Here is a 22618-nt window from a genome sequence, read left to right on the forward strand (position 1 = left end):
GGAGATGAAGAAGCTTACACAGGATAGAGTAGCATGGAGAGCTGCATCAAACCAGTCTCTGGACTGAAGACCATAACAACAACAACAACATGACTTTTGTCACCTCAGTGTACTTTATTTGCTTAGCAGGTCTTTTTTAATCACTCTGCAAGTGGGCGTTAATAGTGAGGCTGAATGTTTCCAAGTCAACTGTATCAGTAAATTAACAGGAACTACCCCAACATTGCTGTGGGAGGATTTCTTCAACGTATTGGTGGAACATTTCATCCGCGATTCATCGAAAAAACTATCAATGTAATCAAAACTCCGTTAAAGTCAGTAGTATTCTTATCGTTAGTGCCTCACCTGACACTCGTAGGTGCCGTTGTCCCTCTTCTGAACGTATCTGATGTGCAGCGTCCAGTCCTGGCGGTTGTTGAAACTGCTCACCTGGAAGCGTTCGTCGTTGGTGTAGGTGTACAGGCCGGACGAGAGGATGTGCCAGTCGCGCCGCCTCACCCACGACACCTGCCAACACGCAGAGGGCGCGGGTCGCTACTTTCTCCGTCCTGTGGTTGCAAAACAGTTCACCAACACACGTAGTACGTCCGAGTACACAGATACCCAGAGAACTGCTGCGATACGAATAAGTACAGGCGTCGGTATAGGAATTTCTTGTAAACTACGCGTAGCTATAGCTACGTAGTGATCAAGGGACCGATTGTCACATTGGCTGGCGGTGTTGATATTCAGTAAACGATTCTGCGAGATAGGTTTACGACACCGCTTGCAGGCGAGAAGGCAGGGTCCGGAGAGCACTGTGAAGTAATCAGGGCAGTACAGGACTCTGACGTGCTGTGAAGAACCCATCGTTGCTGTTACAACAGCGCCCATTGGCGTGTGTGTAGGAGCCGAAGCGGGCTGAGGGAAAGCTGACGTTGTCTTAAAGAGCACTCTACTTGTTCCCTCGAGAGGAACTATACTGAAGAGCCAAACTGCTACACCTGACAAATATAGTTTGCGGTCCCTGCGATCACGCGGAAGTGCCGCAACGTCACGTGGTGTCGTCTCGAGTAATGTCCAGAGTGGTGCTGGAGGGAACTGACACCATGAATCCTGCAGGGCTGTCTATAAATCCGGAAGAGTACGACGGGTTGGAGATCTCTTCTGGACAGCACGTTGCAAGGTATTCAAGATATACTCAATAATGTTCATGTCTGGGGAGTTTGGTGGCCAGCGGAAGTGTTTAATCCCAAAGGAATGTTCCTAGAGCCACGCTGTACCAGTTCTGGACGTCTGGGGTGTCGCACTGTCCTGCTGGAATTGCCCAAGTCCGTCGGAATGCTTAACAGACATGATTGTATGCAGATGGTTAGACAGGGTGCATACGTACGTATCATCTCAATATCGCATGTAAACGTATCAGGGGTCTCGTATCGCTCCAAATGCACACACCCCACACCATTACAGAACCTACATCAGCATGAACTTTCCCCTGCTGACATGATGGGTCCATGGATTCAAGAGGTTGTCTCCATACCCGTACACGTCCATGTGCTCTATACAATTTGGAACGAGACTCGCCCGACCAGGAAATATGTTTCCGCCAGCCGCTGTGGCGAGCGGTTCTAGGCGCTTCAGTTCGAAACCACGCTGCTGCTACAGTCGCAGGTTAGAATCCTGCCTCGGGTATGGATGTGTGTGATGTCCTTAGGTTAGTTAGGTTTAAGTAGTTCCAAGTCTAGGGGACTGATGACCTCAGATGTTAAGTCCGATAGTGCTTAGAGCCAATTGAACGATTTGAAACATGTTTCTATTAATCAACATTCCAACGTCGATGCAGTTATTAAGGGTACACGAGTGGGCCTTCTGCTCCGAAAGCACATATCGATGATGGTTCGTTGTATGATTCGCACGCTGACACTTATTGATGCTCCAGTATTGAAATTTGCAGCAATCTTGGGAAGGGTTGCACTTACCTCACGTTGAATGATTGTCTTGAGCCGTCGTTGGTCAAATTCTTGCAGGATCTTTTTCAGGCAGCAGGGAAGTCGGTAATTTGATATTTTACCGGATTCTTGATATTCACGGTACAGTCGTGAAATGGTCACACGGGAAAATTCTCACTTCATCGCTATCTCGGAGATGCTGTGCCCCATCGTTCGTGCGCCAACTGTAACGCCACGATCAAACTTGATAACGTGCCACTGTAGCAGCAGTAACAGATATAACAACTGCGCCACACGCTTATTGTCTTATATAGGTGTTGCCAACCACTGCGCCGTATTCTGCCTGTTTACTTACAGGGTGTTTCAAAAATGACCGGTATATTTGAAACGGCAATAAAAACTAAACGAGCAGCGATAGAAATACACCGTTTGTTACAATATGCTTGGGACAACAGTACATTTTCAGGCGGACAAACTTTCGAAATTACAGTAGTTACAATTTTCAACAACAGATGGCGCTGCAAGTGATGTGAAAGATATAGAAGACAACGCAGTCTGTGGGTGCGCCATTCTGTACGTCGTCTTTCTGCTGTAAGCGTGTGCTGTTCACAACGTGCAAGTGTGCTGTGGACAACATGGTTTATTCCTTAGTACAGAGGATTTTTCTGGTGTTGGAATTCCACCGCCTAGAACACAGTGTTGTTGCAACAAGACGAAGTTTTCAAGGGAGGTTTAATGTAACCAAAGGACCGAAAAGGAAAATTTCAACGGACTGGGAACGTGACGGATGAACGTGCTGGAAAGGTAGGGCGATTGCATACGGCAACCACAGAGGGCAACGCGCACCTAGTGCAGCAGGTGATCCAACAGCGGCCTCGGGTTTCCGTTCGCCGTGTTGCAGCTGCGGTCCAAATGACGCCAACGTCCACGTATCGTCTCATGCACCAGAGTTTACACCTCTATCCATACAAAATTCAAACGCGGCAACCCCTCAGCGCCGCTACCATTGCTGCACGATATAGTGCACAGGATTGATGACGGCGATATGCATGTGGGCAGCATTTGGTTTACTGACGAAGCTTATTTTTACCTGGACGGCTTCGTCAATAAACAGAACTGGCGCATATGGGGAACCGAAAAGCCCCATGTTGCAGTCCCATCGTCCCTGCATCCTCAAAAAGTACTGGTCTGGGCCGCCATTTCTTCCAAAGGAATCATTGGCCCATTTTTCAGATCCGAAACGATTACTGCATCACGCTATCTGGACATTCTTCGTGAATTTGTGGCGGTACAAACTGCCTTAGACGACACTGCGAACACCTCGTGGTTTATGCAAGATGGTGCCCGGCCACATCGCACGGCCGACGTCTTTCATTTCCTGAATGAATATTTCGATGATCGTGTGATTGCTTTGGGCTATCCGAAACATACAGGAGGCGGCGTGGATTGGCCTCCCTATTCGCCAGACATGAACCCCTGTGACTTCTTTCTGTGGGGACACTTGAAAGACCGGGTGTACCGCCAGAACCCAGAAACAATTGAACAGCTGAAGCAGTACATCTCATCTGCATGTGAAGCCATTCCGCCAGACACGTCGTCAAACGTTTCGGGTAATTTCATTCAGAGGCTACGCCATATTATTGCTACGCATGGTGGATATGTGTAAAATATCGTACTATAGAGTTTCCCGGACCGTAGCGCCATCTGTTGTTGAAAATTGTAACTACTGTAATTTCGAAAGTTTGTCTGCCTGAAAATGTACTGTTGTCCCAAGCATATTGCAACAAACGGTGTATTTCTATCGCTGCTCGTTTAGCTTTTTATTACCGTTTCAAATATACCGGTCATTTTTGAAACACCTTGTATCTCTGTATTTTAATACGCATGCCTATACCAGTTTCTTGGGCCCTTCGGTGAGCATCAGGGATGTAGGGAAAAATGTATAAGTAAGCGAGGCCAGAGGATCAAATCGGGCTGTCGCGTTGTCTATCTCGCCACATCCAGAACCAGAGAGAATGGCGAGTGTTAAGTTGCAGTCCGACCACGACTACCTTCTAGTGATGGATATTAGCAGCCAGTGGGCCCGCTGAAACGACCGCCGACCTCTTCTTTACGGATACGCCATAGCTGTGGCGGGACAGGTCGCTGGGTGACATCGTCCGCAGATTGCAAGCTGCCATGCTTAGTGGCGGGGCCGGCGCGCGATGTCACGGCCTCCTGGATGCAGAGCTGTCTGCAGACGCCGACAGAGCTGCCGTGGATGGACGGCAGGAGCTGCTGATGGTCACTACAACGATGGCGGTCGGCTGTTTCCCATCTGCGCTCTACCTGGGCTCCACGAACTGCGCTGGAGGGAGTAGTCAGCCATGCCCCAGGCTGTCGGTGCAACCAACAAGTACAGCTGCACTTAGCCGTTGCGTCAATAGCAGTGCTACGATCGGAAGGCTGGGCGGCCGGATAACCATGCAGCCGTGCACAGTAAGTCTCTAGAGGAACGGAAGGTTCCAAATGATTGTAGAAGAGCACAGGTAGTTTCAGTCTTCAAGAAGAGTCGTCGAGCAGATGCGCAAAACTATAGGCCTATGTCTCTGACATCGACCTGTTGTAGAATTTCAGAACACGTCTTTTTGCTCGTGTATCATGTCATTTCTGGAAACTCAGAATCTACTCTGTAGGAATCAACATGGATTCCTGAAACATCGATCGTGTGAGACCCAACTCGCTTTATTTGTTCATTGTTGTTGTTGTGGTCTTCAGTCCTGAGACTGGTTTGATGCAGCTCTCCATGCTACTCTAACCTGTGCAAGCTTCTTGATCTCCCAGTACCTACTGAAACCTACATCCTTCTGAATCTGTTTAGTGTATTCATCTCTTCGTCTCCCTCTACGATTTTTGCCCTCCACGCTGCCCTCCAGTACTAAATTGGTGATCCCTTGATGCCTCAGAACATGTCCTACCAACCGATCCCTTCTTCTGGTCACGTTGTGCCACAAACTCCTCTTCTCCCCAATTCTATTCAATACCTCCTCATTAGTTATGTGATCTACCCACCTAATCTTCAGCATTCTTCTGTAGCACCACATTTCGAAAGCTTCTATTCTCTTCTTGTCAAAACTATTTACCGTCCATGTTTCACTTCCATACATGGCTACACTCCATACAAATACTTTCAGAAACGACTTCCTCACACTTAAATTTATAATCGATGTTAACAAATTTCTCTTCTTCAGAAACGCTTTCCTTGCCATTGCCAGTCTACATTTTATATCTTCTCTACTTCGACCATCATCAGTTATTTTTCTCCCCAAATAGCAAAACTCCTTTACTACTTCAAGTGTCTCATTGCCTAATCTAATTCCCTCAGCATCACCCGACTTAATTCGACTACATTCCATTATCCTTGTTTTGCTTTTGTTGATGTTTATCTTATACCCTCCTTTCAAGATACTGTCCATTCCGTTCAACGGCTCTTCCAAGTCCTTTGCTGTGTCTGGGAGAATTACAACGTCATCGGCGAACCTCAAAGCTTTTATTTCTTCTCAATGGATTTTAATACCTATTCCGAAGTTTTCTTTTGTTTCCTTTACTGCTTGCTCAAGATACAGATTGAATAGCATCGGGGAGAGGCTACAACCCTGTGTCACTTCCTTCCCAACCACTGCTTCCCTTTCATGTCCCTCGACTCTTATAACTGCCATCTGCTTAGTGCACAAATTGTAAATAGCCTTTCGCTCCCTGTATTTACCCCTGCCACCTTCAGAATTTGAAAGAGAGTATTCCAGTCAACATTATCAAAAGCTTTCTCTATGTCTACAATTGCTTGAAACGTAGGTTTGCCTTTCCTTAATCTAGCTTCTAAGATAAGTCGTACGGTCCGTATTGCCTCACGTGCTCCAGCATTTCTACGGAATCCAAACTTATCTTCCCCGAGGTCGGCTTCTACCAGTTTTACCACTCGTCTGTAAAGAATTTGCGTTAGTCTTTTGCAGCTGTGACTTATTAAACTGATAGTTCGGTAATTTTCACATCTGTCAACCCCTGCTTTCTTTGGGACTGGAATTATTATATTCTTCTTGAAGTCTGAGGGTATTTCGCCTGTCTCATGCATCTTGCTCACCAGATGGTAGTGTTTTGTCAGGACTGGCTCTCCCAAGGCTGTCAGTAGTTCTAATGGAATGTTGTCTACTCCCGGGGCCTTGTATCGAATTAGGTCATTCAGTGCTCGGTCAAACTCTTCGCGCAGTATCATATCTCCCATTTCATCTTCATCTACCTCCTCTTCCATTTCGATAATATTGTCCTCAAGAACATCGACCCTCTATATACTCCTTCCACCTTTCTGCTTTCCCTTATTTGCTTAGAACTGGGTTTCCATCTGAGCTCTTGATATTCATGCAAGTGGTTCTCTTTGCTCCAAAGGTCTCTTTAATTTTCCTGTAGGCAGTATCTATCTTACCCCTCGTGAGGTAAGCCTCTACATTCTTACATTTGTCCTGTAGCCATCCCTGCACTTCCTGTCGATTCATGAGACCCAGGAAATATTAGATACAGGCTCCCAGGTAGATGCCATTTTCCTTATCCTCCGGAAGGCATTCGATACAGTTCCGCACTGTCGCCTGATAAAGTAAGAGCCTACGGAATATCAGACCAGCTGTGTGGGTGTATTTAGCAAACAGAACACAGCATGTAGTTCTCAATGGAGAGACGTCTACAGACGATAAAGTAACCTCTGGCGTGCCACAGTGGAGTGTTATGGGACCATTGCTTTTCACAACATATATATAAATGACCTAGTAGATAGTGTCGAAAGTTCCATGCGGCTTTTCGCGAATGATGCTGTAGTATACAGAGAAGTTGCAACATAAGAAAATTGCAGCGAAATGCAGGAAGATCTGCAGCGGATAGGCACTTGGTGCAGGGAGTGGCAACTGGCCCTTAACGTAGACAAATGTAATGTATTGCGAATACATAGAAAGAAGGATCCTTTATTGTATGATTATATGATAGCGGAACAAACACTAGTAGGTTACTTCTGTAAAATATCTGGGAGTATGCGTACGGAACGATCTGAAGTGGAATGATCATATAAAATTAGTTGTTGGTAAGGCGGGTGTCTGGTTGAGATTCATTGGGACAGTCCTTAGAAAATGTGATCCGTACGAGGTCGGGTTGACAGAGGAGATAAAGAAGATCCAAAGAAGAGCTGCGCGTTTTGTCACAGGCTTATTTGGTAAGCGTGATAGCGTTACGGAGATGTTTAGCAAACTCAAGTGGCAGACTCTGCAAGAGAGGCGCTCTGCATCGCGGTGTAGCTTGCTTGCCAGGTTTCGAGAGGGTGCGTTTCTGGATGAGGTATCGAATACATTGCTTCCCCCCACTTATACATCCCGAAGAGATGACTAATGTAAAATTTGAGAGATTCGAGCGCACACGGAGGCTTTCCGGCAGTCGTTCTTCCCGCGAACCCTATGTGATTGGAACAGGAAAGGGAGGTAATGACAGTGGCACGTAAAGTGCACTTCTTTTGGGCGGATACCCGCTGAAATGTCACGGAGAGTACGGATTGAAAACCCGAAGCTCTTAGAAGCGCAACATTTATGGAGGAGATGAATATGGCCACAAAGCAAAAAGCGGACCATCGTGTGTTCGCTTCTGAAGTCAAGTGTTATGGATGTGGTCGGGAGGCAGTGTAAGCAAGCAGAATGCTACGTGTGTGGCATAGTGGGCCGGCGGGCATTTCAGTGTACAGGGATGAAGGGTGGAAAGCGCTAGCAAGGGAAGCAGCCGTTAAACGGAAACGGGATTGCTTCAGCCGTCAGAAGGCAATTCCGATAGACCGTAACACGACACAAGTTACTGCACAGACAGAATGTAGCTTATTGGCCTTAGCGGGTGGACACTGGTGCAAATGTGTCCATTATCAGTCTGGACCGCGTATAAAACAGGAAACTGGGGATATTAAGTTTAGTTTACGTAGGGTTAGCAGTGACAGGTTGGATTCATTGGGTGCCGCAGTACAGGAGTTTTCAGTCGGGAAAACTAAGTTCAGCGAACACATGGAAATGTTGCCACATGTAGGCAAAGGTTATTCTTGGATTAGAATTACTCGACAAACATCTCGTTAAGATTGATATTTTGCAACTCAGTGGAACATTGTTTCAGCGGGGGGAAGTAGTTGCAACTGATTCAATGGTGCACGGTTCTCCTATCATGGGGGTGAAACCAACTAGACTGAATACGTTTTCAGTAAAGATCGATCAGCCTTGTAAAATTGGGGAAGATGTTGTGTGTTTCAGTGTATTTGCTGAGGTAAACATTATTTGTGGTTGAACCTCTCTTAGGCAATGAAGAGTTTGACAGTTTGCGTTGTTTCATCCGCAAGAGTTTGGTGCATGCGATTAGCATTAACGGGGAACACATGATTCTGGTTAGTGGGGAGGTGACCCTGTCAAAGGGTGGAAAATAGCTAATTTGGAGGTCTTGGAAGATGAGAACTTCGGTAGGTCGAGCCGAAAGGAAAGCCACATACAAACCGTCGATACCATAGTGTGACGAGGGAGAGAAGGTCATTTGAAGGACAGTGATCGAATGACTGTGGAGTGATTTATTTTGTTTGGAGGTTACTGGCAACCCTAATGACGCAACGTCACCTACCGGCAGGGGATAGCACACCAATTTATATGGAGCCGTACCATATGGCAAAGCAGCTGCAACCATTGGTAGAAGAATTTATTGAACAACACAGAACCGAGTGATAGTCCCTGGAGCACAAATATTGTCGTCGTGCCGAATACATCGGCGGATGACACACAGAAATACAGATTTTACTGTGTATACAGATATCTGAAAGCGCGAACCATTTTGGATACTTACCGAATTCTACACATCACAGAAACATTCGATAATGTTGTTCAGTGTGGGTTCTTTACAACCTAACGAGCGGACACCATCAGTTGGAGGTGGCGCCTGAAGATATTCCAAAAACAGCATTTACCATCCCAGCAGGATGGACTGAGAGAATTAGAGCCAAAAACTTATTTGGTCAATGTCGATAACATAATTGCGTATCCAGAACATTTACCAGACCGTGTGAGACGTTTGGAGGATATCTTTGGTAGACTTCAATGAGCACGTTTGATTTTAAGTGTGGACAAGTGACATTTTACTGAACTCAGGTATAGTATCTCGGGAACATTTTTAGTGAGCGTGGAGTACAGACCGATCTTCATCTTACAGACGCAGATCAGAATTATCCAACACCACAATCAACTAAGTAGGTACAGTCGTTCGTCGGCCTATGCAGTTATTAAAGACAGTTCATGAAGAGCTTTGAGAAAATAGCCGCACCCTTGAACAGCTACTGGATAAGGGGATGCAATTTAATTGGCCGCAGGAATGTCAGGACGCATTTCAAAAATTGAAAGAAGTATTAGTTTTAGATCCAGTATTGGCTTTTGCAGATTTCGAGAAACAGTTCCATTAGGTGCTTCAGATGAGGCAGTCAGTTATGTTTTGGGAGAGATGGTAGATGGTCAGGAACATCCGTTAGCTTACACTTCAAGGTAGTTAAATGAGGCAGACTGTATCTAATGAACAACGGAGGAAGACATATTGGCGATGATGTATAATATTATGTATTTTCGATGTTATCTGTATGGAAGAAAGATGAATCTCGTGATAGACTACGCCTCATTGAAATGGTTGGTTGGTTTGAAAGATCCACCTGGTAGGCTGACGCAGTGGGCACTTAAGTTCAGTGAATTTGAATATGAGGTAATCCATGTCAGGGAGACCACACGCAAATGCTTATTCGTTAAGCCGCAGGGTAGCAATAATAAGTATGCTAGGGAAGAGCATTGAAGAGGGGCACTGGGCACACAGGAAATGGATAAGGAGGGCCAGGCATTTAAGTCACAGTAATATTTCGTTATGCTCGAAGGTTTGCTGTGTAGAATGAAGAGGTGTGGACAACATGTGGTACTTCTAGAGGATTTTCAGAAGGAACTTTTGAAATAAGCTCGTGACCATATGTTGTCAGGTCATGATGGGTGACGTGCAATGGACAGACGTGTAGCGGAGCAGTTATGGTGAAGGAACAGGAAGCGTGACGAGGAGCAGTATGTTAAGTACTGTGTACAATGCACGCAGATTGCCGACATTACGCACCACAAGGTGCCGTTGCACAGGTTACCAGAGGCGACCAGTCCATTTTCTATGTAAGGGTTGGATGTCGTCAGACCATATAATAAAACACCTCCAGGAGATAGGTACGCTCTCACGATCATCGATCATTTTTCTCGATTTATGGCAACGGTACAGATGGCGCCTCAACGGGCTAATACTGTAGCGGAGGTGTTAGTAAACAAACAAGTGGATATTAAAGTCTGGGGTGCCTGAGACTATAATTACAGACCAGAGTACGAATTTTGTACCGGATTTAATGAAACAACTATGCCACATGTGGCGTATATAGAAGTTACGGACGAGTCTGCTTCATCCTCAGACCAACGGGAGAACCAAACGCGAGCAAAAGATGTTGAGCTATTACCTAGGTTCTAGTCACGAGGATTGGTTCCATGTTTCCCTTATGTACAGCGTGCCTGTAATCCGAAGGTTCATACTGCAATCGGCTTGTCGTCATTCGAGGTGATGTACGGGAGGAAAATGCTATCTCTATTTGACGTTTTGGTTTCTAAATTAGGATTGGAAGGTGAGTCAGTGACAAAGTCTCCCACAAGAATGAGGCAAGTTTGGAGAAATGTGCAAAAGGCAAACATGAAGGCGCTAGAGCGACAGGAACAACCGAACAGACGCCTGAGGAAAAATGTCGCAATACCGAGTGGGATAGTGTGTAATGGTTACCAGTCATTATATATCAAAGGGAAAACCAAGAAATTTTTAACAAAATACCAAGTCGTGGAAAGATCCCACCAGTCATCGTGAAGACGCAGTTCCCCATAAAAACCTCTGCTATACACGTCAGCCGCATAAAACCGTTTAAAGGGGTGGTAGAGGGGATACAACAGCTATCGGCAACCAACCACGAAGTGAAAGCTACAAAGGGTAAAAAGGAGGAATCTGGAATTGGGGAGCAACGTAAGGGTCGTTATGTGCCCTATATGTTAAGGGCACGTAAGTAAGTTGTATAATTGTAATGTTGGTTTTTTTGGGTTTACTATATCAAATGGTTCAAATGGCTCTAAGCACTATGGGGCTTAACATCTGAGGTCATCAGTCCTCTAGACTCAGAACTACGTAAACCCAACCAACCTAAGCACGTCACACACATCCCTGCCCGAGGCAGGATTCGAACCTGCGACCGTAGCAGCCGCGTGGTTCAGGACTAAAGCGCCTAGAACCGCTCGGTCACAGCGGCCGGCTTAGCATATCAGGCAGTGTGTATTTTTACTGCCATAGAGGTATTTGTTGTTTCTTTGTGGGGATATTTGTTTTTCATGTCAATGGTTCAAATGGCCCTGAGCAGTATGGGACTAAACATCTGTGGTCATCAGTCCCCTAGAACTTAGAACTACTTAAACCTAACTAACCTAAGGACACAACACACATCCATGCCCAAGGCAGGATTCGAACCTGCGACCGTAGCAGTCGCGCGGTTCCGGACTGGGCGCCTAGACCCGCTCGGCCACCGCGGCCGGCTTTCATGTCAATATTACTGATATTGTTTTTACGTGGATTGTGTGTTCTCGGAACGAGGAAGGGTATGACAGAGTAATTTTGTTCTACAGGTGACGAATATGTTAGAACATCCTGGGGAACGAGGACAGTGCTGCTGTTACTGATGTATACAAGGGAGAGGCAAGGCAGGTAACGGTTATTCAGCCTCTAGAATCGGGTGCGATGTTCTCTAGGCAATAGGATATGTTTCTTACTAGTCCTAAATGGACGCTAAAACAACTGCGGAGATTAGCAGGGAGGTGTATAGGTTTGAGGATACCTTTTGGAGTGATGTAATGAGGCATAGGGGAATAATTTATTTAGCGAGATAAAGGAAGAGTACCAGGAGTTGTAGTTCACCTATAATAAATTAAGGGCACAGTTATCGTAGTTGGTACATATGGTTCCCCAAGCTAGGAATCAGCGGAAGAGTGTCTAGATAATCCCTGGAGGAAAATCATTAAAGACAATATTCGCAGCAGCAGACAAAGAGGAAGTGCAGGAATGAAATAGCACAGTTGTTGAGATTCAGCAGATGTTAAGTTCTAGGAAGGATGCAATGGAGTAACACACAATTCGGTTGTCGAACTTAGAACACGGGATGTTGAATAACACAAGACTGGAACGGGAATTTCAGCGGAGCCGATTCGGTGTGCTAGCGAAACGAGGGAAATTTGAATAGCGATTTGGAGAAAATACAGGAGCAATTGAGGGCGTTGGAGAACAAAATTAAGATAGCAAGATTTTTTCTTTGGCTTGTGGACCGACTTGGGGTTGTTAGGAGTGAAGTGGCGAACTTATAGGAAACACTCTTTCATGCCATGAACTGGCAACCTAGTCCCGTATTTCTTACACTAAGGGAATTCACGATGAGATTGCGGCGAGTAGAAATGCAGTTTCTCATGGAGTTATAGCATGTAGTCAAAGTGTCGGAAGAAGATCTGTCATTGTTCTTTCACACAGCTACGGTGGAAGTGGAAACAAATAGAGCTAGGGTGCATATAGCAGCCCGTGTACCAGTTGGGGAGAAACTCAGGGTTCCACTGCTACAGCATTCACCCATATCCAGTGAAATGAAGGATGTTGGGACAGTGGGTGCAGGTGAGAACATGGAAACTATGGCTATTCTCAAAGGACAGGCAGATTCACGTGATAATGTGACGGATAGGGTTGGATTGGTCCGTACAATGGAAGGTTGTGATCTGTCCGGATTGCCAAGTACGGACTGATATGCAGAAACGTGTAGTGAGTTTGTTGCTGTTGGAGGTAAATTGGATGACTTGTGTGCTTTCAGAGGACGGGTACACATTGGTTATACCCCCATATTCACGCTGGAAACTGGCTGAACTGCTACGATGGAGACAGACCGGTAGGGTTGAAAAAACGTGAACTGTTATGACATTGTCACTGAATACGTTGTATTGGCCGAAAGGACCTCTGAGAGTATTACCGGTTAAAAATTTAACATATTTACATAGTACAGTCAATCCAGAGCTTTTGCAGTCTTTGGATAGATTAACAGAGCCCCTGGAAGGGGAAATTTCGACAGAGCAAATGTGGCAGCTTATACACCATTTCTTGGAAGAACAGTAGGACAACGTATTAGTGGTGAGGGCGTAAGCCACTAGTTGTGGCGTGTTTCTAGCAGCCTTTTGCTTACTATATTCCTGAATAAGGCGCAAGAGAGGACAGGCTGTGGACGTGTCAACACACCAATAACCAATAGAATGTTTGACTAACACTGGTCGGGGAAGAAATCAGTTTTAAGGTCTTAATTAGTGTTTAAGGGCATGATAATGAGTACATGGCAATACCAAAGTGTGAGCGGAAGTGTTTCATGGTATACCCGGGAGATTGTCCTCAATATTTGAATTATTGGTTAAGGTAGCTGAGTGGAAGCACGATGTTAAAGTTTCGTGACATACCTTCTCGGAAGGGAGGAGGCATGCTGCGCCCCGAAAAGGTACGGGCGTGGATTTGGGGAATTCTTATAAATTTTGCGCAGCCATGACTGGAAAGTAGTAGTTCAGGGACCGATCGTCACATCGGATTGCAGGCAAATGATTCTGAGGCAGGCTTACACTACTCTCGTAGACGGGAAGTAAGGCCTGGCGTGCACTTTAAACAAGGGTGCAGTAATGAGGGCAGTTCAGGGCACTGACATGCTGTGAATAACCCATACGTTGCAGTTACAACAGCGCCTAGTGCCCTGTGTTAGGGGCTGAAGCGGGTTGAGGAAAGTTGAAGATTTAAGTATTAAAGAGCACCTCACTTTTGCCCTCCAGAGGAGCTATGTCAGGGATGCAGGGATGTATAAATTTGCGAGCTCGGAGTCTCAAATAGGGCAGTCGTGTCCCCATTCTGTCTGCGTCTAGAACCGAAGACGATTGTCTAAGTTGCAGGCCAACCGCGATGCCCTACTGGTGATGGATATTGGCTGCCCATCAATCCCCTGAAACTGCCATCAACACCACGGACGCGCCATAGCTGTGTCAGGGCGGGCCGTACCTTGGAGCTGCACCGAGTAGAGGAGTGGGAGGGCTGCTAGCGTCCGCTCTCTGGTTGGACAGCAGGATGAAATTTACAGGATGGCGGGGGGGAGGGGCAGGACACTCGAAATAGCGGCCTCCCAGGTGCAGAGCTACCTGCGGTTACCATCCGATCTGCGGCTAACTACAACGACAATGGTAGACTGTTTCCCTTCGGCGCTCTACGTGGGGTCCACGAGTTGCACGTGATAAGGGAGCAGTCAGCCGTGTCCCGGAGTACCGACACAGCCAACATGCGCGGCGGCCTAAGTAGGATCGCTACGTCCGCAAGGCTGGGCGGCCGTACAGTCGCAAATGGCTCAAATGGCTCTGAGCACTATGGGACTTAACATATGTGGTCATCAGTCCCCTAGAACTTAGAACTACTTAAACCTAACTAACCAAAGGACAACACACACATCCACGCCCGAGGCAGGATTCGAACCGCACGGCCACATCGCCCGTGCCGCACAGTGACACAGCAGATTCCGGCACTGGGATTGGCGCTGACCCACGCACGCACCCCGCGCAGTGGGATCACCAGCATCAGCGCAAGGCCCACAGTGTACCTTCCACGCAATAAAGCCAACGACACACTTGCCGGTGTCTCTCTGCACACTTTGACATGAGTCACCCCTCTCTTCCAACCCATATGTCTAGATACTTCTTACATATCACAACCCCTGAGCTTGGTGGAGGGCGGGGGGGACATTGCAACAGAACATAAAAGTCGTCCTTCATCCTCTGTTTTCAGCTGAGAACTATTACAAGGCTTCCAGAATGAATTTTTTGTCTGCAACGGAATGTGTGCTGATTTGAGCCTTTCTGGCACATTGAAACCGTTTGCTAGAAACCGGGATTCGAATTATGGATGTTGACTCATCACAGGCGAACGCTTTACCGACTGAGCTAACCAAACATGTCTCAAGACCAATTCTCACAGCTTCACTTTCACAAGTATCTCATCTCTTACCTCCCAAACTCCACAGAAATCTCCTGCATACCTTGCGGGAATAGCACTCCACCGGAAACGGCTTCTCACAAATTTTGGTGGGTTCTGTACCGTACCACAAAAAATTAATAAGCACATCAGAAGTATTATAAAAACAGAACCTCGCGACTGAAGGAGGAAAAGATTTCTGTTATTTGGGTAGCAGACTGTATAGTGGCAATAAGAGCCTGACTGATGATAGCAAAACGAAAGTCGCAGTGACAAACTTGTTTTCAGGAATAAAGATAATGCGTTTGCAGTTAACCGCCTAAAAATACATACCGTGGCAAAATGGTTGGGTAACTTTTTTCGAGCGCTACACTATCTCACTGCTCGCATCTGGCCATTATTCTACCATGTGGAATTGGGCCGCGCGGGATTAGCTGAGCGGTCTATGGCGCTGCAGTCATGGACTGTGCGGCTGGTCCCAGCGGAGGTTCGAGTCCTCCATCGGGCATGGGTGTGTGTGTGTTTGTCCTTAGGGTAATTTAGGTTAAGTAGTGTGTAAGCTTATGGACTGATGACCTTAGAAGTTAAGTCCCATAAGATGTCACACACATTTGAACATTTGTGAACCATGTGGAATTGTCCACTAGGTGTCACAGGAGGTGGAACCGTCAGTATGATAGGAGGCGTGGTAGTGTAGTGTTGTCGGTGGAGAATCAGCAACAGCATAATTGGTCGTTTAGGATAACTCAGTGATTTCTAACGTGGAAGAGTCACTGGAAGTCAAATGGTTCAAATGGCTCTAAGCTGGAAGCTTGGAGTATCAAATAGGGCAGTCGTGTCTCCATTCTGTCTCGTCTAGAACCGGAGAGAAACCATTGTCTGAGTTGCAGGCCAACCACAATGATCTTCTTGTGATGGATATTATCTGCCTCTCAGCCCCCTGATACTGCCACCAACACCACTTCACAGACGCGCTATAGCTGTGGCAGGCCATCTGAGGTCATCAGTCCCCTAGACTTAGAACTACTTAAACGTAACTAACCTAAGGACATCACACACATCCATGCCCGAGGCAGGATTCGAACCTGCGACCGTAGCAGCCTTGTGGTTCCGAACTGAAGAGCCTAGATCCGCTCGACCACAGCGGCTGGTCATTGGATGTCACTGAAGTAAGAAATTCGGGTACATTTTAATCCTTAAAAGGCTGCCCAAGTCGAAAACTGATGATGCAATGGAAGCGTTTGCGTTTCAGGAATGCGAACAGTGAAGTACATAGTAGGTAGTTTTTCGCTATGGCGGTGTTTTTCGTAGGGTGTGGAACCTTACTGCCCTCGAGAAAAGCTAAATTCGAAAGGATATGAACACACTTTACAGCATTACAATCTGTATTTAGTAGGCGACCACTTCGGAGGTGATGATCATGTGTGCCTGGTGAAAGAAAAATGTATGTCGTGGAGGTATGTACCGTCTGTGCAACTAATAGAAGACAGTTTGTTTATTGCCATACGGGGTCCGCTTCTTTTATCTGGGAAGCATTATAAGTGGCCTGTAATACATGTTTGTTTTTATACATGTAATAAACGTATTATGTCATAGATATAATATGCTACTATATTGCATGTTGTCGAATCTTTATCTTGTTTTTTAGGTTAATTCAACTTTTTGTTGCACACAATTCGTAATGTGAATTTATCATTTGGTGTTACTGACGATTTCCAGCGCTGGCAACTCATGTGTGTGGTAATGGAGATGCATTCTTTAGTTTCATACTCCAGCTGGCCGATTTCTGGCGTTCTTTAACCCACATTTGTCACATCACTTATATCGCTTGCTCTTTCCATTTTGTGATCACCATATGTGTGCTTTCGGTGTGTAATGTTGCCAACGGTAGTTGTGTGTTTGTCTGTTGTTTGTGTTTTGACGAACATGTATGTTTGTATCATCCAACAGACACTTCACATTTTCGAACTATACTTATGTTAACCTGTACGCCAACCCTTCTTAAAAATGAGAGTGACCTGTCCTTTTTTTCAGATCGGTAGATATCCTTCGCTGCTCCAGCGGCTTACGATAAACTACGGATAGAAGGGGCTCAAGTTCATTCGCACAATGTCTGCAGAACTTCTCAGGTATTTCATCCGGACCAGCTACCTTTCAGCGACTTAACTTGATTTTCCATTCCGACATGGCCTATCTCAGTGTATGATACTTCGGTTTGCGTTCGACGTTTGAAAATCAACGGTGAAACAGCTCTGGAAGAACGAATTCCTTATTTCTGATTTTTCACTATCATCATCAGTTTCCCTTATAGTATAAATGCTTGCGTGACTCATTAGAGGGTTTAGAAGAGGTTACTGACATTACAGCCGCGCGGGGTAGCTGCGCGGTCCAGGCACCTTGTCACGGTTTACGTGGCTCGCCCCATCGGAGTTTGAAAAATAGTTTATATGGCTTTCAGCACTATGGGACTTTACATCTGAGGTCATCAATCCCCCACAACTTAGAATTACTTTAACCTAACCAACCTAAGGACATCACACACATCCATGCCCGAGGCTGGATTCGAATCTGCGACTGAAGCGGACGCTCGGTTCCGGATTGAAGCGCCTAGAACCGCTCGGCCACTGCGGCCGGCTCCATCGGAGGTTCGAATCCTCCCGCGGGCAAGGGTGTTTGTGTTGTCCTTGGCGTGAGTAAGTTTAAGTTAGATTAAGTAGTGTGTAAGAATAGGACGGATGACCTCAGCAGTTTGGTCCAATAGGAAATTGCTACAAATTTCCAGTTCTTACTTATCAGAATTTCTTTGGATCACTATGAACTTGTTCTGGTCAAACAAGATGACTTTTCCTTCTTGTATCGTATTAATTCGTTTACTGTTTTTTTTTTTGTTTTCCTATAACACGGTCTGACTGATTTTTTTTATCTTACGAAGGTGTCTCTCGGTCTCCCTTCCACAGCTGCGTCCTTCTCGATGTAATTTGTCCTTTTGCAGGTTTACAGGCCCCCACAGTTCACTGCCACGTCTTAAAACCTTCCTGATGAATCACTCGACTCTTTTTTCCATGATTTCTTACTTCGATGATCATTTCCCCTTTCGATATCCGTGGGGCTTCTATTCTAATTGATTACTGTACCACTTTAACAGCAAACTTCTTTCACCTTTTTATCTGTAGTGAGTTCCCTTTTCTAATGTTGACTCTCACGTGCTCGGTAATGTTTTCCGTCATTTTTATTTTATTAGAATTTTCTTGTGGTAGCATACAGCATCAATCAATACACGTAACAGTTATTTCATGTCCTGTTCTGAGTCTCATACTGCAATATCAGTAACAAATTTAACAGTTTTCCTTTTTTGTGTCAAGTTTTCATTGCAGTTATTGCATTGTCTAAAACCATACTACGTGTTATGGAGGAAGAAGAAAGTCTTGCTCGACATCGTTTTTAGCCTTTACTTAATGCCATTAAGCGCCCATCTGTGACATAAGATGATACGAAGAACTAAATGTCCAGTAGATGAGGTCTATATTCGCCATGGCCCTACTGTCCTTATGTTCCATTTGTGACATCCATTTCTAAGCACTAGACGCTTACAGACAATGAAACAGTAGAAGGCAATAGAAGAAGATTGTACAGTAATGCCATCCTCTAGATTCTACAATCATTTTAGCTTAACCAGAGGATACACGTGGGTAGCCTTGTGGAGCCTATATCAAGGGGGAATTCGAGATGGTTTCTGTGAAGTTATCCTCTCTGGAGCATGAGTTACACCGGTTGTAAAGCACAGACTACTCCATTCTCAAACTTTCGTATAGAAATATTAGCATGGCATGTGTACGTGAAGTGTGTCGTCAGTACAGAAGTTTTGTTTGTGTATTCCAAGCAGAGAAGCTGCCACAGGGGTGACGGATTAAAATTTCAGAAGTCAGGAAACATAACTATTTCCATCAGAAAGCACCCTATCATGAAATTAGATTGTTGAAAAACAACTAAATTTCTGTAATTTCTAACAGTCGCACAGCTTATGTTTCTTTGTACCTGTTAATCATCATCATCTTCTTCACTTTCAGTTGTTGGCATTCTGTCACCTGTTACGGTTACCACCATTGCCAGTGACTGTTCTTCCTTTCATTTGTATATCTGTGTTCTTGCAGGTATTATTTAAAGTTCCACTGTATGCACATACTGATTCCAGAGTCTGTTGTTTTCTTCAACCAAGTGTTTATTTCTGTTCTGATATCAAAATTTATGATTCTTTCTGTACCTTTAAGTCCGTTGGCATTTTTTAGATAAATCTCCATTCTCTGAATACGCTTCTTTCTGTATACCACACATGCTTCACTTGCGTTAACAGAACTACAGACAGCTACATTGTTTAATCATTTGGTGAAACACTTAAATTGTAGTAATTGAGTGCTTTGTCGGTTCTTAATAAAAAATTATGTAACAATGCGTGTGGAAAATACACGACACTGGTGTAAAATTCGGCAATATTAATTAGTAAAACTGATAAAAGTAGTGTAGAATGATTATTTGTGTTGTAATGGGTTTCAGTGTGCACTCACGGCATTTCCTCTACGTTCGTCTAAGAAAACTTTCTATCCATCGTATAACTGGTATTAATAATGCTACACAAGTGGAAAACAGTGCATGACGGACGCCTTTCCATCTGAGGGACACTGCACACACGCCAGCCGAAATCACGATACTACGCAAACTCATAAACTCTTTAACGCTGGCGGTTCGTTTCAGGACGTAAAACACACATATTCGCCATGAAACTTAAATTTTTGGAAAGACGCTAGACTGGTATAATAAATCAGGTAATTACGCTGATAACCTGGTAACCGAGAAAATATATTTTGATGGAGGATACAATCAAATGGCTAGCCGCGACGACGAATTCCTAAAACAAAGTTGTACTCGAAACTCCTGCTATATCGTGACCATTTGTCACAAGCAACCGTAAAATTTAGTTTATCCTTTCGCTCTGATACAACATACTATGGATTAATCTTATGTATTAGATTTCACAATTAGTCAGTAATTTGACCATTTGTCACAAGCAACCGTAAAGTTTAGTTTATCCTTTCGCTCTGATACAACATACTATGGATTAATCTTATGTATTAGGTTTCACAATTAGTCAGTAATCGTCACTTTCCCGTAGTACCACATGTATTTCGTACGGATGATGGAGTTCAGTGAAGTATCTATGAAAATTATTTATTTCAGTAATTAATTCATATATTTTCCTTTGATTTAGTTTTTAGCACTTTATTTATTACAAGATACGCATGGAAAATGGAACTGATTTAGTTTACTTGGATTAATGAATGAGCAGTTTTAAGACCTATTACAGATATTTCATTTACTGCAGTGGTTCACAAGCTTTCGTAGACCATTACTCCTGAGTGGAATCAGACATTAGCTGCCCCCCCTCCAACCAATTAGCCTTCCGGCTGTTCTTCCCCCCCCCCCCCCACATTATCAGCAACTTTATCACCTAAATAAACTGTAGAACAGAAGTCTTTTCTTTGAACACTTTTATATTTAAAATGAAAAAGATAAATGATATTTAGTTTGTGTGTGTACTTCAGCTGTATTACTCCTCTCCATTGCTGCACTCGCTTGGCCTGCGCACTCAACCACATTTAAAATCAACAAAGTTAGAATGTTTGCACTATACTTACTTCTGAACTAGCAGAATTCGGAAGACTGCAGGCTGTTAATACTTCTTGTCTGCCACTAATACTAATAGCAACAATAATAATTATAATAATAATAATACTAATACTGTGTACTGCACTATAATAGCCCCTGTGTAGTTGCTGTGTCGTGTGTCAATTTAATTCATTTATCTGTTTCGAAGCTAGGAATGAAGCTATTTCTGGACTAGCGCATGTACTATCTACATTTTCTTGAGATATTTAACATTTGTTACGTATACGTCTCACTTTTATAATCAGCGATGTACGAGACAAAGCACAACATATGTGTGTAGTGGGAGGACTACTAAAGGAACCTCTGACCTCCACCGCATTAATGCTACTAATTGAGAAAAAGTACCCATTGATAACTTATTTAATCAGTACTAGTCTTACAAAATTGTAGTTTAGTGACTGAAACAGAATCGAATCGTTGAGTTTTTACCCCTCAGAAAATTTCATTTTACCCCTCAGGAGGTAATTACCCCAGGCCCAGGTTGGGAACCACTGATTTACTGCATGATGTACGGGTATGACAAAAAAAGGGTAAGTGTTTTTTGAGACGTGAAGATGGTGCTTTCCGGCCCCAAAATTGATTGTAAGTAAAGTAACACTTTAAATATTGCTTAAGCATTCACTTATAATTTAAAATATTAACATAGCTGCCTTCCCTTGGTCTATCTGAAAGCGGGTATAGGAAAATTCAGATTTATGGTGACGCCTCCATGACATGATTTGGACGTACACTGAAGCGCCAAAGAAAGTGGCAGAGGCATGCGTATTCAAATACAGAGATATGCAAACAGGCAGAATGCGGCGCCGTGGTCGGCAACACCTACATAAGACAAGTATCTGGCGCAATTGTTAAATCGGTTACTGCGGCTACAGTGGCAGGTTATCAAGATTTAAGTGAGTTTGAACGTGGTGTTGTAGTCGGTGCACGAGCGATAGGACAGAGGATCTCCGAGGTAGCGATGAAGAGGGGATTTTCACGTAAGATCATTTCACGAGTGCACATTGATATCACGAATCCGATAAAAGATGGGATCTCCGACATTGCTACGGCCGAAAAAGAGATCCTGTAAGTAAGGGACCAATGACGACTGAAGAGAGTTGTTCAAAGTGACAGGTGTGCAACATTTCCGCGAACTGCTGCAGATTTCAATGCTGGAGCATCAAGAAGTGTCAGCGTGTGAACCATTCAACGAAACATCATGAACATTGGCTTTCGGAGCCGAAGGCCCACTCGTGTACCTTTGATGACTGGACGACACAAAAGTGTACGCCTCGCCTGGGCCCGTCAACACCGACACCAGACTGGAAACATTTTGCCTGGTCGGACGGGTCTCTATTGAAATTGTATTGAGCGGATGGGCGTGTACAGATATGGAGACAATCTCATCAATCCAAGGACCCTGCATGTCGGCAGGGGACTATTCAAGCTGATGGAGGCTCTGTAATGGAGTGGTGCTGGTGCAGTTGGAGTGATATGGCACCCCTAACACGTCTAGATACTACTCTGACAGGTGACACGTATGTAAGCATCCTGTCTGGTCACCTGGATCCATTAATGTCCATTGTACATTATGACGGACCCGTAAAATTCCAGCAGTACAATGCGACACCCTTCACGTCCAGAATTGATAGAGTGTGGCTGCATGGATACTCTTCTGAGTTCAAACACTTCCGCTGGCCACCTGACTCCCCAGACATGAACATTATTGAGCATATGTGGGGTGTCTTGCAACGTACTGTTCAGAAGAGATCTCAACACTCTCGTGTCATTTCTATCGATCACTACTTCAGACATTAGTAGAATTCATGGCACTTTGTGTTGCGGCA

General features: G+C 44.8%; 1 protein-coding gene across 1 annotated transcript in view; it reads right to left on the reverse strand.

The window, feature by feature from the left end:
• LOC126191212 (hemicentin-1-like) overlaps positions 1–22618 on the reverse strand; it is a 314593-nt gene that overhangs the window by 78665 nt on the left and 213310 nt on the right. The window contains exon 5 of the mRNA XM_049932012.1: positions 346–507. Within this exon, the coding sequence (XP_049787969.1) occupies positions 346–507 (162 nt within the window). The remainder of the gene's footprint in view (positions 1–345; positions 508–22618) is intronic.

This window comes from Schistocerca cancellata, chromosome 6 (genome assembly GCF_023864275.1).
Source record: "Schistocerca cancellata isolate TAMUIC-IGC-003103 chromosome 6, iqSchCanc2.1, whole genome shotgun sequence".
Lineage (NCBI taxonomy): Eukaryota > Metazoa > Arthropoda > Insecta > Orthoptera > Acrididae > Schistocerca > Schistocerca cancellata.